The sequence below is a fragment of the Vidua chalybeata genome, chromosome 3 (assembly GCF_026979565.1).
Source record: "Vidua chalybeata isolate OUT-0048 chromosome 3, bVidCha1 merged haplotype, whole genome shotgun sequence".
Taxonomy (NCBI): domain Eukaryota; kingdom Metazoa; phylum Chordata; class Aves; order Passeriformes; family Viduidae; genus Vidua; species Vidua chalybeata.
This window is the reverse complement of record NC_071532.1, coordinates 17951381-17965440: the sequence shown is the minus strand read 5'-3', so window position 1 is coordinate 17965440 and position 14060 is coordinate 17951381. Positions and strand designations below refer to the sequence as shown.

The 14060-nt window shown below is 46.2% G+C and overlaps 1 protein-coding gene across 3 annotated transcripts; it reads left to right on the top strand.

Moving 5' to 3' along the window:
* The first annotated feature begins 581 nt into the window (after positions 1-581).
* On the top strand, positions 582-13851 carry CCDC167 (coiled-coil domain containing 167). Of its 3 annotated transcripts, XM_053937655.1 has the most exons (5): positions 588-633; positions 1015-1147; positions 8370-8464; positions 10885-10937; positions 13024-13851. In XM_053937655.1, the coding sequence occupies exons 2-5, from the start codon at positions 1073-1075 to the stop codon at positions 13125-13127; spliced, it is 327 nt and encodes a 108-aa protein (XP_053793630.1). In that variant the 5' UTR covers positions 588-633; positions 1015-1072; the 3' UTR covers positions 13128-13851. The 3 variants fall into 3 exon arrangements, with proteins under 3 accessions (XP_053793632.1, XP_053793630.1, XP_053793631.1); XM_053937657.1 differs by lacking the exon at positions 1015-1147 and having other exon boundaries at positions 582-633; XM_053937656.1 differs by lacking the exons at positions 588-633; positions 1015-1147 and adding an exon at positions 5599-5701.
* Positions 13852-14060: the final 209 nt, after the last annotated feature.

Below are 14060 nucleotides of genomic sequence, written 5' to 3'. Positions count from 1 at the left end.
AAGAAATCCCTCCTGATGTCCAAAAAAATTTCTAATTTATTCCAACATGCAACAAAGCAGCCGTTCTCTGGGTTTGCCTTGTGTTTCCGAGGTTGCCTTCTTCCTGAGTGACCCCCGGCACTACAAGACCTGGTCTGGAGTGCCCAGGAATGCGCTGGCTCCACTTGAGCGAAAACCAGCTGATCACTTCGGATCTGCCCAGACAGCCCCCAAGGGGGCCGGGGTCTCTGAAGGGCGGAGAGGCAGGACCAGGTATGACCAAGAAGTCCCGCCTCAGTTTCCCAGCCTTCCGGTCCTCCCGCAGCCATCCCTCATCCCCTGCCACTAGAGAGGGCAGAACAGGATGCGGGCAGCAGCGGCACAACGCGGGATGCACCGCTCTGGCTGCCGCTCGCCCTCGGCTGTGAAGAAACCACGCCGAGAGGTCTCGCAGGACCGAACCCAGCCCCGGGGCCAGTGGCTCCATGGGTGCGGGCAGCCAGCGGTGCCTTTCCCCAACATGGCACCCGCCCAGCCCAGCGCAGCGCACGGCCCCGCACCGAGGCGGCGGCGCGCGGGGCGCCCCTGCGCATGCGCGGCGGGCGGGGCCGGACCATGGGCAGGCGGCGAGCGGGGCCGAGCGTGGCCCGGGAGGTGAGGGGGGGGCGCGGCGGCCGCTGCGGTGGCCGGGCTGGCGGGGGGCTCGGAGCCACATCCTTACTCCCGGCCTTGAGCGACGGCGGGCGGTGTCCTTGCTCCTGCCGAGCCCTTGAGCCAGTGCCGTGAGGGGCCGTGGGTGTGTGTGCCCGTGGGAGTGCTGCGGCGGGCCCTGACCACCAGCCCGTTGTGTGCGTGCGGCGGTGGAAGTCAGCCGTGTGTTGCTGCTTCTTGAAAGGAGCCCAGTGGTAAACTGGCATGTGAGAGGCCTGTAAATCACAGCGAGGAGAATGGGGAAAGGCTGGGTTTTAAGAGATGTCTCCCTTCTGAAGCTGCCTTTTTATTGTGCTTGGGTTTTTTGTCTCTCCCTCACTGGAGATTACACCTGTGCCATGTGCTTGAGGATGACTCTTCTTGAGCAGGGAGGTTGGAGCAGATGATCCACTGTGGTCCCTTCAGATCTTACCCATTCTGTGATACTGGGATCTCCTGGGTGGCAGGAGGGCTGCTGGTAAGCTCTGTTGAAGCTTTGTCTTTCTGAGTTGTGTTAGTTAAGATCTCTCTGAAGCATATGTCTTTCAGGCTCCTGCACTGAACAGTGTGGTCTGGGCTCAAGTCTGAGTTCAAGTCTGTGGGTTTGAATGTTGTGAGGACAGCAAATCCTGAATGTTCCTCACAAATGGCTGAAATGGGACAGAATTCATTCAGTGAATCTCACTGGTCACTTCTGCCCTGAAGTCTTTTCAAGTGAGCACATGCACAACAGACCAAGGTAACCAGAATGGAAAGGCCAGGGAAATGGCAGGGCTTGTCAGAAATGTGTCACTAGCTAGTAACATAAAGGTGAGTGTCACAGAATCCTTAGGGCTGGAAAGGACCTCTGGATATCATCTCATCCAACCCCCTTGCCAGGGCAGGGTCACCTAGAGCAAATCACAGAGGAACGTGACCAGGTAGATTTTGAATGTCTCCAGAGAGGGAAACCCCTCAGCCTGCCGGAGCAGCCTGTTCCAGTGGTCTTTTTCAGTGTAAAAAGGTTTTTTCCTCACACTGAGGTGGAACTTCCTGTGTTTTAGTTTACAGGCATTGCTCCTCCTCCTCCTATCACTGGGCACCACTTGGCACCAACCTCTTCACACACACCTTTAAGATATTTTTATGTATTGATGAGACCTCCTCTCATCCTGATGTGTAGAATAGGAGTTTGGTTTATGGTTACCTGGTGTGTTTCATTGGTTAGGCTTTCATTAGAGAAACACAGTTCTGTGCATTCTAACCCAAATATAACCACCAAAGAGAGTCCAGAGGGCTATACTGACTGTCCAGGCTTCCTTTGGTGAGCCTGCCAGAGAGAATCGAACAGTGATATATATATATATTGTTTGTTTGTTTTTTTGGTTTTTGCGGTTGTGGTTTGAAAAGTGGTAGACAAGAAGAGTTGACATGGTAGGGCCTACCTTACAAAAAGAGGTGGCAAAATGGCTCAGCCTGTTAGGGACCTGCTTTTCACAGAATGAAAAGGGACTGATTTTAGCTGCCACAGAAAATTCTTGCAAAATGTTTGCGCTTTAGATTAGGTTTTGGGGATTTTTTTACAAGTTTTCAGGATGGAACATACTAGTTTTGAAAGGATTGTAGAGCTACTCTTTTTTGTGCGTTACAGGTGAAAATCTCTGTGCAAAGACACTACTACAAGATAAAATTCTTTCCACTTGCAGTGATGACAACACTACTGAAGAGAGGTTAGGTGTTGCATGGCGCTTTTGGGGGGACCCTCCGGGGTGTCCCCGGGGGGGCCCCTAAGCTGTGAGTTGGCTGGTAGCAGCAGGCAGGCAAGGAGACTCCACACGGCTTCTGAGGGTGCTCATTAGATGAGGGTGTACTGGGGGTCCTGCCCCCGGGAGGCAGTGTGGTTTCTGAGGGAGAGTGTGGGGGAAGGGGAAGGAGGGGGGAAAGGGGAGGGAGAGAGAGGGGCCGAGAGAGCGCCGGCCAGGAGAGCCGGCTCAGAGAGAGGGAGCCCCGTTCCACTGGCACACTCAACAGGGAGATTCAAAGTGGGCGAGGAATAAGATTGGGCCAATGGAATTACAGACACATGATAGTTCAGGGGAGGATCACAGGCTTGGAATAAACCGTACCTTTTTGAGGGGTGAGACAGAGCATACCATTTAGCTAAAATACAACACCACAGTTAGGGAGGCAGAAAAAAAATATCCCTTTAAGCCAAAGGAAGATAGAGCTGTGTTTCAGTTTGCATGACAACCGAGGTACTTGATTCATAATTTTTAAACTTATTCTGTTCAGTATTACCTTCTGAGCTGTTATGATTGTAAGGAAAACTTTTCAAATTAGTCTTAATATGGCGTGATGCATGACTAGTTTTGAAAGGCCTCATCTAGGCAGAGTCATGCTTGTTTAACTGAAGTCATGATGCTAAATGAATGCAATTTTCTATATGGACACTTATCAGATTAGCTTGCACTTACAAATTGCAGATGTAATTGATATGATCTGATTTAAATATATATAAATGGATCTCCATAATGTTGTGTTGGTTTAAATTCATGCCACTTCTTTCATATAACTCTAGTCTTTTGACAGGCAGCCCTATTGACAATGCTGAATTGCATAGGACTTGCTTGAGGAAACTCATCAGGAAAATGAAACTGGCAAGACTGGTCCATTTTGTACCAAAATAGTGAAAATGGAATTAACTCGAGAGTGACACGGATGACCAAAGGTGTGGAGAACTTTATGCAAGAAACTACCAAGCATTCCAGGTCCTTTTGAGCTGGAAAACATGACTGCAAGGGACCCAATATAGGCCTATATTCTCTGCATGCTACTTGTAGCTTTAAATGAAGAATGAACATACACTGTCAATACAAAGTTAGGGCTATCAAATGAAACCAGCAGCTGACAAGCTCAGAACAAACAGGAGGGGTTGGTTCTTTCCATAACCTGCTGTGAAATTTCTTACCAAAGGATATTGTAACCACTAAAAATATACTTGTGGCTCAGACAACAACTGAAAAAAAAAAATCAGAGAAGCAGAAAAGTGCATTAGATTAAAGGCAGTGCCTGGACAGCAAAATGTCAGGTGTGTGTTTCTATAAAGTATTGTTACATGTATTGCTGAGTCTGACAGGGCAATGGCTGATCAGTGTCTATGAAAGAACACAAAAAATAGGGAAAAGGCCGACACAGTTCATGTTCAGTGAAGCTGTTCTTGCAGAAGTTTTTGAAAATATGGCCTCTATGCTCTGTGGTCATGTCTGTGTGTGGTCCTGCAAAGCCACTGCTCTGGACTGAGGCAGGATGCACTGACTAATGAGATGGTCCCTGCGAAGCTGAAGGAGGAGATGTCGGTAGGATCCAGCCTTTCCTCCTTTAGCAACACACAGGGTTGTTCTGCAGGAGCCATCTTAGACTTCACTGGTGGATCATCCTCTGCTGTGAATAGCTTGTCTGGTAAATATTTCTAAGCATGCTGTAGGCGGAATGTCTGTGAAATGATTTTCCAGCATGCAAAATGATTCCAAGAGCATGGAGAAAATGGAAGTGTGTCCATGAACAGCAAGTTAGCACTTGAATTTAAACAAAATTTGTCTCTGCTGGACTGATTTTAATAATCCAGCCAAATTTGTGGATGCAGGAACCATTAATTCTTCTGTGAAAGAACAGCTCAAGTGTGCCAGCAGGTGACAAGGCATGTAAAGACTGCTCAGGGAAGGGGTTTTTTCTTTGCCCCCACCTCTTCAGCTGGCTTTGATCTGTTTTATGAGGGTAAGAAGATGAAAACCTCATTACCTAATGCTGTTGGATGTCGACGTATGTGTGATATGGCTCTTTGCCAGTATCTTAATTAGGGAATTCATAAAAGTGGAGGGTGGATGCCAGTTCTTGAAAAGCGCTTTTAGTCTTTCTGCTGGAAAGAAAGCTTTCATTAAATTGCTACAAAATGTATTAAATGGGATCCAGCTCAATTCTATAAGCAAAGCTGCTTTTTCACTTCTCTCTTTGTCTCTGCCCTTATGTGAGCCATTTCGGGCTCTCTGCCCAAGATGGTCCCAACAAATGGAATTTGTAATAGGCATGTAAGTCAGTTTGGATTGAAATCCATTCCAGGTCTCTAGCTTAAAAAGGTTTCCAGATCATGAGCAAATGTTGCCAGAATTCAGCAAAAATAGCTGAATATCTTGTCATACCTGTGGAGCAAAGGAGGCATGTGGTCTTAGATCCCTGTTGTGCATCCAAAGCTGCTGGGACTTGACTTTCTGGAGTGTCTCCTGAGGAGCTTCAGAAGGGCAGCTCTGTGTGCCCAGATCTGTTGCCTGGATGTGAAGCACGTATTTCACTCCCCCTTTTTAACTGGAACTACTTAAAGATGTTGCTGTGAATAAAGTCCTGTGTCCCTGCTACCATCTATGTGAACCTGAGGAGCTGTCATGTGAACTTTCTGCTTGCTGCATTTCAGCTCTGTCCCAGAGGATCCCCTTCAAGGAAAGGAGAGCTAAAAGGAGGAAAGGTTCATCTTTGCAATTTAGGAGGCACTGTACTGAGATTGCCACTAAAGAGATTAGGCAGTGTGAAGTGCAAGGGTGGTTCAGCTAAGCGAGCTTGGCTCCTTGTTTTCCTGTGGGCTTCCAGTGTGCCCAGGTATGTACCCCAACTAACCTCATGTTTTATTTAGTAGGAAGGAAAGCTTTCCATCCACAGCAAGCTCAGGTGACCACCTGCTTCTAGGATTGCTCTCCTGGAGAGCTAGCTGTAGCAAGGAATTATGGCAAAGCCCTAGAGATTTTCTTGTGCTACAATTTTACAGATTATGGCTCCCCCTAGGAGTTTCCTTAGCAGCCCAGAGAGTAATCAGTAGTTCCCAGGTATTACTGTGATTTTTTTTCCCTGTGCTTATTTTCTGTTTCTGTCTTTCTTTTGTTCTGCAGTGAAGAGTTACTTGGATGGCTGAGTTGTCGAGACGCTCCTGGCTTGCAGGAGCAGCTCCTAAATGCCAAGCAAGGCAATGACATTGACATATCAAGATAGTGGTCTGCCCATAGTTTGGGTCAGTGTCTGAGGCTTCTTATTCAAATGAGCTGCCTTCAGGAGGCAGATTATATTGTCTTAATTTATAAGTGGGGAAACTGAGGCACAGTGAATGGATAGCATCTGTGAATCCCCACTCTTGTCATTCCTTATAACTCCTAATAACTCAGGCTAGCCAGAAGAAAAGAAGTAGTGAAATTCTGAAAGAAAAGTATTTTGTTCATTCAGCAATCTGTTCCTCCTTCCTTGCTTTGTCTTTTTTTTTTCTGGTTATTTTTTATCTCTTGTGCCCCCAGCTCAACACAGCTGATGATGCAGTTCTGGGGCATGTGGTTTATTAGCAAATTATTGCTCTCCAGCAGGGGACCCAAACTTGGGTTTTGATTTAAGAGCAGTAAAACCAGTTGAAACTTTAAAGTATTATGTGGAATCTGGAGATTTTTAGTCAGCAGAAAGTAAAAGCACTGACAAAGTTGGGCAGAATATACTCTTGTTAAGTCTCATGAAATGAGGGAAGTATGGGCAGAGAATATATTAGTGAGAGCAACTGCCAGCTAGGAGGAGCAGGCATGGAGGAGAGGATTGGAGTGCAGTAGGATGGATAATTCAGTGGTGGGGTTGTCAGCTGACTAAGTAAAGCTCTCGTTAATTCTTTAATGTATTATTTAGCATTATTTTTAAATTATTTCCAGAGAAGCCATGGTGCACTGTAATAATTTAACAGGCTAAGGAGGAGTCAGGTAACACATGCTGAAGCATCTTTTCCTGTGTGTGCACGTAAGGGTTTCCAACAGCTAAGGGAGCAGAAATAGCCATTTGCAAATGGTAGGAACTGGTGAGGGAGATGGTAATTCTTAAATTTGACTCGACCAATGCCCCACCTCTGCTGTACCACACCATGCTATTAAATTAACTTGCTGATAAGTGTGGTCAGAGCTGGCCTGGGTGAAGTCCTTTCTTGGCCCTGAAGCAGACTGGGGCAATGCATCACGCTGACTGAGTTGTAGTGGATGACAGGGCAATGAGCAGCTACAGTTAACATTCTTAACCGGCACAGCTGGAAATGGAGAAAGACAATTATCCTCATCCAGGCAAACCCAAGCATTGCCAAGCACAGAAGTGATATTCCCTGAGTTTTGGGATCAGGTGATGTGCCTTGGTGCTCCCCTTGGGCTCAGGAAGCTGTGCATGTGCCTCTGGGGAGTTTGGCATCTTGAATGCTGGCAGAGTTGCCTAGTAGTCCAGGACTTAGGGATTGCTATCTGATAAATCAAAGATTTATTTGAGCCTTCTTATAGGTCTCCCTCCCCAGCTCTGCTGTGCTCCTTCCAGACTATTTAACTGATTGGTTAAACTTCTTTTCATGGTCTGCTTTATGTCAAGCCTCTTCTCTCCAGTTCCACTTAGTTATAATGCTTGCCTGTTTTTCCTGAGCAGAAGGTGTGAGATTGTTAATGAGCTCATTAACAGGAGCTGATCAGAACAGAGCTGATCCCAAAGCAGCAGTAATTAGGGATCACTACCTTTGATTTTGTTTCCCTTATTAGTGTTTATGAGTGTGTTTGTGCTCTGGGCTGCTTCTAAGGCTGGTGTCCAGGTAGCTCATTCCACCTTTACCCAGGACTGTGCTGCCTCTTAGCGTCTGGTGTGTGAAAGCTCCCACCACAGGGAGCCCATGCTGCCAGGCTTGGCCTTCCCTGGAGAACCAGGCACAGCAGGAGTGTTGCACTAAGTAGCTCAAAAGAGAGGTCATTCCCACCTTAGTGCACCGAGGCCGTTTTCTTTCAGGCTAGGTTGCTGCATATTGTCTGATTAGTCCTACTGTTTACCTGCTGGAAGCAAGCTTGAAAGTCAAAGTTTTCCTTGAGATGTCTATGCTGTGATTGCCAGGCAGAAGAGAGGAATGATTCCCAGAACTGTTTGCCATGGTAGGATTCCCTCCTGGGCAGTCTGTTTGCATACAAGGATATCAACCCTCCTGTGCCTAGCTGTGGTTACTCCCCTCCACAGGAAGACACAGAGGTGCCTGTTGGGATACTTGATGAAGAGACACAAGGAGATAACCAATATTTTTCTGAATGGAAACATGTTGCTGCCAACACTTGGTACAGGTTGAAGGAGGCAGTGGTGAATGCTCTCTTGACCATACTGTGCAGACTCCAGTTGCTGTTGTAGATTTAGTTGAGTAAAAAAGATTGGAAGTATCCCTTTGTTCCCTCTTCACCCAGCCAGACAGCTGAGGGTGCTTTGTAGATTTCTGCATCCATTCATAGTGCTAAAATAAGACCCTGTCCCTCAGGCTTTGGTTTAGGCCAGCGTCTCTCTTTTTATCCTTTAATTGCATAAGGATACCTAAGATGACACCTTTGCTTGTGGACCTACATGCAAAGAAACCAGAGCAAGCTGGAACAGGATCAGATCCTAGCAAAAGGGTGCTGGCCAGCCACACAATAGGCAGTGTCAGGGCTGGTTTGGCTGTGTCTGAGGTGATGATGTTACAGTTGTCTGGGCTAGAACACAGGCTGAGCTGGGAGATGATGAGCTCTCTGTGCTGTGATCTCTACACAGATCTGGGATTCTTCCCTTGATCTGGGGAGGAATAGTAGCTGAACTGCCACCATCTGAATGGGAATGAGTCCTTGTAAGCTGGGAGAAGAAATGATGGTAACTGGTGTGGTATTTTTCAGATTGATGGATTAGAGGAGAAGCTGGCACGCTGCAGACAGAGCATGGAAGAGGTGGACCTTAAGCTGCGCAGAGAGAAGCTCAGCCCCGAAGGAAGGTATTGCTGACCAGCTCATTACACAGCTGTGTGTGTGCACTTCAGCTTAGCTGTCATCCTGCTGTAGGACCAAGCAAGAACTCTTAAAGGGGTGGGAATGTGTGATTTCCCCATGACACGACTCTCTTGTCACAGCTTGGAGCTTTCTTGGGGAACTTGCTTCTGTGAGAAGTGCAGTGATATAGAGAGAAAGCTGTATCTTACTAACAGCCTGACTCCAACCTGTGCCACAACCAGAAAAGTAGTGTCTGAAACTTGCCAGTTCATTTGCAGGCCTGGCTCCTGGCCTGTTACAAACCTGCTCTATGAGTCCGGCAATGGTTTTCTGCACACTGCTGCTCAAGCCTTGCTGAAGCCACCTGGGTTCAATCAGGGAGATGTGCAGCAACTACTGCTGAGGGCCAAACCAGGCTGGGATCCAGCTGCAAAAGCAGCTGAGGGAAAATATCTATGTCTGTGTTGCTAATGTGTCTGGATGTAGGGATGAATTAATGCACTGGCTTTTCTTGGGAAAGCTAAGAGGGACAATTCCCCTGAAATCTGTGGCTGCTGTAGAGGCAGCAGTTGTTGTCTTCTAGAGGTGGGACTCAAGCAAGGACTTTGTCCTAGATTTTGTAGTAGACATAGGCAGAACCTGCTGTTTCTCTTGAGTGTGAAGCAAGAGATTTTATATGTCCCAGCTGATTCTCAAATCTCTCTGCTTGAGGACATTTTTTCAGTCACTAGCATCCTACTGCTTTGCTCCAAGCAGAAAAAGGCTAGGAAGCTCAGTCATCAGCCCAGGGAGTGGTCCTGATGATCCTGGTGTTTGGTCTACAGTAGAACCCCATTAGAAATGATCCTGTAGAACCCCATTAGAAATGATCATAGCAATAGTGATGTCTCCATCTCCTGATATTTATCAGGCTTAGTTTAAGTTCTTTGTTAAACTCTCCTTTGTACCCCCCTCCCCTCCTTTACTGCAGTTTTATATCCCCATCCATATTTAGACAGGGTCCTGTCTCTTCCTTTCTGTCTTCACTATATCTCCTCATCTCAACAATCTTTTTCTGGCCTAAGTTCTCCTTGTTTACTGTCTGTATTCTTTATCTGGGGCTTAGGTGGCCAACAACCAAACCTACAGTTGTGGTAACTTGACAAGATGTGATTTATGATGGTTTCTGCCTGAAATATAGGGTCTAGAGCAAAGAATTATGAATTAGGAATCTTGGAGCCTTCTGTGAATTTTACAGCTTGTATGGAAATAGAAACAGAACTTCCACTGTCCTATTCCAGACCCTTTGAAAAACCCTGGAGGGAAGGTACCGTGATCAAAATTATCGGTTCAGTGCATAGCACACAAAGAGGAGTTCTGCTTTTCCACTTTGAAGTTCAGTTGTCATAGTTTCTTTATGTCTCATTCTCAAAGCTTCTTCTCTTGACTCTCTTCACAAATTTCTAAGTAGCATCTCAGTCATGTTGGTAAATATGTTTTCTCACTTCCTCCTGGCTGCTCTCCACCCAGTTCTCTTCTAGAGCCCTTTCCTCTCCTACTGCTCCTGATGTAGGTTGCTTTCTTGCACTCTTACACTTAACTAGCTGTATACATAGATTTGGATCTCTTTCCTCCTACAGGTTGTTCTTGCTGTGCACCAAGGGGAACAACAAACTCTGTTGCACTTTCTGCCTTCTCTGAACCAGGAGATAATTTATTAGTGCATGTTTATTTATGTGCAGAGTCTGAAAGGACTGACTGTTTCCTCACTGCCATAATGGAAACAAAGCTACTTTCAGGAATTTTATTTTGGATTTATATTTTAATCTGTATATTAATTAATCATCTTGTGCAGTTTAAGACAAGGGCTGGGTTGCCCTTAGTCTTTTCTGTTATTATGAGTCTTCAGTCTAATGACAGGTTGTTTAACTTGTTACTACTGGGCTTGGATTCAGCTTGTTTACTTGAGTTCACCAGTTTCTGTAAATTGGATACCTCTGACAAAGGGATCCCAGCTTCAAATGGTGAGAAGAATTACTGTTCCAGCACTAAACCTAAAGTGGTGGAGGGGCAGGATCCTCCAGAGAGCATATGAGGACTCTGCCCCATCCCATAGCTGTGTCAGAATTTCCTGCCTCACCTAGGGGAAACCAGAGTAGGGGACTGACCCAAGAGCCTCTTTCTAGCTCTAGTTTGCCTACACTGCTCTCCTGAAAGGAGAGATAGGAAGCAATTTGGGGGAAGGAAAAAATAATCTAAAATGCTGCATCTCTTCTCCTGCACAACTGGGTATTTCTAAACTGTCACCCTTCCAACAGGGAGGGGTGAGGGGCTCATCCTCTGAGCAGATATCCCCAGCAGTGGGGACGGTCTCTCTTCCATCATGTAAGCAAAGAAATAGGCTGTGTTCTGCTTCACAGGTAATGAACTCCTCTTCTCATTACAGAAAGTCACTGGAGAGAGAGCGAAACTTACTAATGACCAAAGCTGACAACTATGGTAAGAGCTTCATTAAAAATGGTCCCTCTGGGCAGGATGGGATCAGTGCTGCAGTTTAGCTTTGTCTTCAAGCTCCTGCCACCTCTGACTTCTGCCTTTGAATTTAGCTTCAACCAAAGGGAAATGTAGTCAGCATATTATAATAGGAGTCTGCATCCTCCCACTTGAGCTGTACTTCCATAGGGAAAAAAATAAGCATCAGCTAATGAAGGGGAGAAAACAACCCCTCCACATACCCCAAATTACCAGTCTTTAGATAATCATATCTAACAGATTGGCTCAAGTAGCTTCTAACATCCCTCCCTCCAAGTTTTTTTTTTTTTTTTTTTTTTCCTTGTAGAAACTTGCTAGGTAAGAAGGCAAGTGCTATCAGGAGTGCAGCAAAGTATACCTTCCTTGGGGAGGGTTCTAACTGCATCAATTTATGAGGCCACTCAGCACAAGAGCATAGTGATTCACACTGATGTGCTACGTGCACTTCTAGAGAGCCAGGGTCTTTCCTTGGTGCAAGTCCTGCTGTAGACAGTTAGAATGAAAGTCTCTCTGAGATACCATACTTGACAGGACTTCCATTCCACTAGAGGTGCTGCTTTGTACATCTTCAGGCTCCTGGTATCAATCAATGTGTTACCTGCTTGACAGTACTCTGCAGCTGTGCAAGCAGCAGAGCTCACACAAGGGAAAGAGGCACAAGTATTCTTTTAGGTCTAGAGGGTTGAGAGCTGGGGTATGGCCAGCAAATTTGTAATTATAACTCATGGTAGAGGACTGTTTCCAGAAGAGTAACAGTTACTTTAGACAGAAAGCTGTTCCCTAAGGGCATACCACTAGAGACAGCGGAAGACTGAAAATTGCTGCTACCCTTTTACCAGCCAGCAGTCAGCCATCCCTGCTGGCATCAGCAGAGCTGTCTGACAGTAGCTCAGACAGAAAACAGCCTCACTAATGGTGACATCACTGCTGTGGCCTCTGACTAAATCTTTCCTTATTCCAGCTGATGCACTTGAGGCCATGAACAGCAGCTGCTGACAATGGCATTGTCAGCATCAGTTTAAGCTGGCACTGCTGTGCATGAGGTTATGTGACCCTGTCACCTCCTTCGTGGCCTTTCAGATTCAAGCAGATTGCTCTGTGGCTGCATGAAAATACTTGTATTCGATGAAGAATGGGGCAGAAGGATGAGCTAAAAATCTCTTTTGATTACCAACACCACTTGGGGAACTGCTGGAGGCTGCTTGTGCAAACTGTAGAGGCAGTAACTCTGCAGATGAACTCGGCAACAAAAGCAGTCTTTCTCTGGACAGTCCACTCCCAACCTTGCCTGCCACACCCTTAGTGCTGTTTGGCCTTGCAGTGTGAAAGGCTGGAGGCCTCACTGCTTGCCTGTACCAGCCAGCAAAGTTTTGTGGAACAGAACCAGCAAGAGTGGGGTTCTCATCTTTGGTAAAGGGAACCAAATAGAAATGGAGATTGGCAAGACTCCATACTTGAAGTAGCCACTGTCTTCCCCTCTCTGCATCTGTGGTTCTTAGGTTGCTTTCCTACTCCCTGGTTTACCTATCTCTAAAAAGCTTCAGACCCCAACAGAGTAAGAGTGTCCAGGTTCAGACCTTTTCCACACTGATCCTTCTGAAGTGTAAGGAAACACAGATTCTGCAGCATTCAAAGGTGGCTACAGTTGTATTTAAATTTTAGCATTAGAAAGAGCTACCAGGCTGTTACATCTAGAAGATAGTAGAAATAGCTCTCTGCCCTCCTGTCTCCTTCATTCTCATAGGGAGCAAGCAGTTATTCTAATGACACAGTCTGTCCTTAGTAGAGGCCTACAGCAATGTCATTTGCCATCTGGCACTGAATTATTCCCAAGCACAGCTACCACCAGTGTCAGGATAAGAGCAAATGAAAGGGTTCCTACTAGTTTGGGTAGTTACTTCCCATTCAGCACACCCTGTTGGCAGCTTTCCATACTGCTCCCAAAATTTTTGTCTGTGGCCAAGGAAGCTTTGTGCTTCTAAGAGAGTTTTGAAAGGAGGTGTAGCTACAACATGAAGAACCTTCACAGGCAAGTCTTTTGTTTGTTTCCCAGAGAAAGAACTGAGTGTGCTTCGTAAGGAAAATCGCAAGAATGCTGCCCTTGCTGTGGCCATGGCATTGCTGATTGCTCTTATTTATGCCTGCTGGACAATGTGATTGCACTCAATTCTCCCTGCTGAACAAATTACTCCTGCAAGGAGCTCTTCCTCCTCTCACCATTATGCCTCCCCCAAGGGTGAGGATCAGCATTTCAAATTACTGTTCTTGTTTATTGTCTCCAAGCCTTGTTGTAGGGAAGATTTTTCTCTGCAAATTGAGGAGGACAGGAGACAAACCAGAAATCACAGCACACTTGTGCATGGAAATCAGGTCAAGCAGAGCTCAAGGTGGTGCCAAAACACAGTCAGGACCATCCAGCCAGATCCAGGAAGGCAATACATTCTCCCTTTTGAAGAGGACTTCTGTGATTGCAGACAGGTGCTTTCTGCCCAGCCCAGTTGGAATACACACCTTGGCTCCTGTGACACAGCCATAAAGTGAAGGGACCAAGCTCTTGATACAAAGGGTAATCTGTAGGTATTGCAATTCTGTATATTCCCAGAGCTGAGTTAAAGGTGCTTCCTCCTCCACCCTGACTTGCAGGAACAAAGGAATCCTACATCCACAAAAGCAGATGGGATGTAGGTATCTCTGCAAGCAGGGAGCATCCACATTGAGGTGCTTGGACTGTGAGATGATCTGCCTGCCTCTCCAGTGCATCAGAGCTTGGTAGCCATTTTGTGCCTTTGAGAATCAGCATTTGCAGAAGACAGTTTACTATCAACTCCCAGAGATGAAAGTGCTTCTGTAGAGCTCTAAATAAAATAATTTGACCTTTTAATTTTCTGTTTTGTTTATTTGGTTGGGGTTTTTTTCCCCTGTTCTTGTCCTGTTTCTCAGCCACTGCTTTATTCTCATCCTACTATTTCCCTACTGGCACACATTGCACTATGGTAAGCCTAGATTAGGTTAGGCACTTAACCCCCTGGTCACTGGTCTGCTGTTGCCTGGAATGTACTTCCTTTGAGTGGAACAGGAACCTACCCATGC

What these genes read in the sequence shown, in the direction of transcription:
- CCDC167 (XM_053937655.1), top strand. Translation starts at nt 1,073, where the DNA reads ATGATCCACTGTGGTCCCTTCAGATCTTACCCATTCTGTGATACTGGG. An exon ending in GGGTGGCAGGAGGGCTGCTG is followed by an intron (nt 1,148 to 8,369) that starts GTAAGCTCTGTT and finishes GGTATTTTTCAG; the next exon opens with ATTGATGGATTAGAGGAGAA. An exon ending in GACCAAAGCTGACAACTATG is followed by an intron (nt 10,938 to 13,023) that starts GTAAGAGCTTCA and finishes TTTGTTTCCCAG; the next exon opens with AGAAAGAACTGAGTGTGCTT.